Here is a 3,257-nt window from a genome sequence, read left to right as displayed (position 1 = left end):
TTCACCTGAATGTGGGAGACAAAGAGAGCATCCACATCTAGACCTTTCACCTAAAAGCATGAATGACAATGAGAAACAAAGACATCTAAAACAATGTTGCCAGATATCTAAAACAATTTTTACCCCTATCTACCAATTAAAACATCTATATTACTCTTTCCGGAAAAGGGGAGGCATTCTACTTATTAATGTCGTTAACGAAAATTTTTCAGGGAGGTTAAATATAATTCAAAAAGGTTAAGAGGCCTTCTTATGATTGTTAAAATTTCAAGGGATTTCATGCAAAAAAATCCAAGCTTCAGTGGATTTTTGAACCTGAAAACAATTCATGGGCATGTGTAAAATTCCAAGGGATTTATGCAAAACAATCCAAGCTTCAGTGGATTTTTGAACCTGAAAACAATTCATTGGCATGTGTAATGAGAAAAAGAAAAGAGAAGACATACATCTGCATTGCTCTCAGCATTCTTAAGCAAGTCAAGAATGAATCGAGCAGATTTCACTGGCCAGCGCCCTTGGCCATTTGAGTGGCGGTTCTTAGCTTGAGCTGTACGACCAACACCACCACAATACCTTCGAAAGGGGATGGCTTGTTTGTGAGCAATAACATCTTCAAGGTACCTTTTAGCCTTGGTTAAAGCCAACTTCCTGATTGCGAAAGCAGTTTCCCGGGTATTCTGCTCACAGGACAGCAACTGAAATGAGGACATAAAGAACAAGAAAAATACGAAGCCAACTAGGTAGCACGGATACGGGTGCGGACACGAACACGGTTATGAACACGGGACACAGCAAATTTGTAAAATGTAGGATACAGCGACACGGCTATATTTGTATATATAATTTATATTAGATTACTGAATTAAAATACCTATAACATTTGTGTGTTTCTTTCTATTATCTATAGCAATTAAGAATCAAGTTAAATAAAACTAAGAATAAGGTTTAACAATAAAATTTTTGTTATGATTGCATGGGATAATACGAAAGGTGTTCTTCAAACTAAGTAACGGGTTTCAATTTTCGATTCAAAAACAAATTGGTTTTGAACCCAATATTACCAAAGAAACTAGTTCAAGATATAACTAATAGGGAAATCGGGTTTTGCATTGAACCACAAGTGTCCATGGCATGTCCTCGGAGAGCCCGTGTCGAACACGTGTCGGACATGGACACGGCATCCAAAATGCATGTCCGAGTAACCTAGGAAGCCAACAATGGCTTTTAAAATATAAACCCATAATTTACATGTAGAGTCCGATTTTGTTAATCTATAAATTGTTTAGTGGAATCAAAATGTCTCAAAATGAGTAGATTCACAGGAAATAATAAGTTCATTATGTCTTACTTTCCAAACTATATGTAGGATGTAGCAACTAGCAATTCAAAATATAAGAACTATGTAAAGACGGCATTTGCACAAATTTAAAATGTAAAATGGAATCTTCAGGTATTACCGTAGTTTTTAACTAATATATATATAAGGACCCCAAAGCATGCAGCTAACTCTACACCATTAACAGATGATTCTCCTGCTCAACTTAATGATTGAACTATAGCAATAATAACAAAACAACAGACAAAATGTTCAGATATCTCGCGCTATGCCAATTATATGCATAACCAAATATTGAACTTAAAAGAAATCTCTCACTACACTGAATTATTAGTATATATGAAGAAATCAAAATAAAAAATGGAATTCAAAGTCTCAATAGAGTTTACGTTTTATTATATAGTGATAGAAAGTCATTTATTAGAACAAAAACTGAAAGTGAAGTGATTCCAATATGAGAGCTAATATGGTAGTCAGTAAGCTGAGATATAAATTGGCGTGCATCTACACATGAGAAAAACAAAGAAGATTGTGTCCTTGATGGCTGAGATTATACTGGTTAGGGGCTCAGAAAGGAGGAAGGGGGTCGGGTCCCGCTCGTGCTATATGCACAAATGCGATAATCGATTAAGATATTTTGATTCAGAGTGCACCAGGATTTATATGCCTCCTTTCTTAAGTAATCATACATGATTTTTTGCAATTCTTAACATACACAAATACATGTAATAAAAAAGAAAATTTTAATTCATAAGGTTGTAAATGTTACACTATTTACTGAACCTTTTGTCAATGGCAAAGGCCTCTAAAGGTTCACCCAATAACAATGAGAGTGATGTTCCTGAAGGATACGAGATGCTTGTTCACACAAAAAACAAACGCCTGCTTTTTTTCTTCAGGTTATATGACAATATGGCATACAAAATATACAAATGTAGAGATCCTTGGACAGATGCCTATGTTTTATGAAACAATAGTAGAGGCATGGTATTACTTTTGATAATAGCAAGTTAGTCACCAGATACTAAAATACTAAAATAACAATAAACCAAAGGTCAAGTATGCTAAGATCTTCTTACTTTGCTGTCAAGGGTGTTCAGATTATTTTAAGAAGAAAAAAATACAGGATTGCATGGTGCCCCAGACTTAAGATTATTCAGAGTATGATGCCCAGGACTTAAGATTATTCAGCGAAGGAGGAAGGGAGGGACGGAGATTTTTCAGTTTTTCTTGTGTTTTTATGTACAAAGGATACAATACATTAAAGAAGAATTCGGTACCGTAGTGCCATATGGACGATGAATTTTATTTATATGCCTCTTTCCTTGAATTAAACAAACCTATATGCTATTAAAATTATTAGCAACATTTACAAAAGTTGAAGAAAAGACATAATACTCAAAAAGAAAAATATGATTCTTGATGTTCTAAATGTTTCATCGTTTACTGAACCATTTGTCACTGGCAATAGCCTACAGAGCTTCACCCAATAACAATGATAATGATATTCCTGAAGGTTACGAGATGCTTGTTCACAGTAAAAACAAGTGCCTGCTTTTTTCTTCAGGTTATGACGTATAGAACCTATAATTGTAGTCCCAGGGAAGACACCAAACTTCATAAAAGCAAAGTAGAAGAGGCATGATATTACTTTTGATAATAGTAAGGTAGTCGGCAGATACTCAGTGATATGCTAACATCCTCTTATTGAATCAAGGGACATGGAAACAGCCGCTTCACCCAATAACAATGAGAATGATATTCCTGAAGGTTATGAGATGCTTGTTCACAGGTAAAACAAGCGCCTGCTTTTTTTCTTCAGGTTATGACGTATATAACCTATAACTTTAGACTCAGGGAAGACACCAAACTTCATGAAAGCAAAGTAGAAGAGGCATGATATTACTTTTGATAATAGTAA

The 3,257-nt window shown here is 34.9% G+C and overlaps 1 protein-coding gene across 1 annotated transcript in view; it reads right to left on the bottom strand.

Annotated features, from left to right (window-relative positions):
- The window catches only part of LOC109823474 (60S ribosomal protein L17-like), a 5,906-nt gene extending 5,181 nt beyond the window's left edge, over nt 1–725 (bottom strand). The window contains exons 1-2 of the mRNA XM_020389757.1: nt 447–725; nt 6–50 (exon numbers count right to left, since the gene is read on the bottom strand). Coding sequence (XP_020245346.1) covers nt 6–50; nt 447–710 — 309 coding nt within the window. The 5' untranslated portion in view covers nt 711–725. The remainder of the gene's footprint in view (nt 1–5; nt 51–446) is intronic.

This window comes from Asparagus officinalis, chromosome 9 (assembly GCF_001876935.1).
Source record: "Asparagus officinalis chromosome 9, Aspof.V1, whole genome shotgun sequence".
Taxonomy (NCBI): Eukaryota; Viridiplantae; Streptophyta; class Magnoliopsida; order Asparagales; family Asparagaceae; genus Asparagus; species Asparagus officinalis.
Note: the sequence above shows the minus strand (reverse complement) of the source record. Positions and strands in the feature narration are given on the sequence as shown.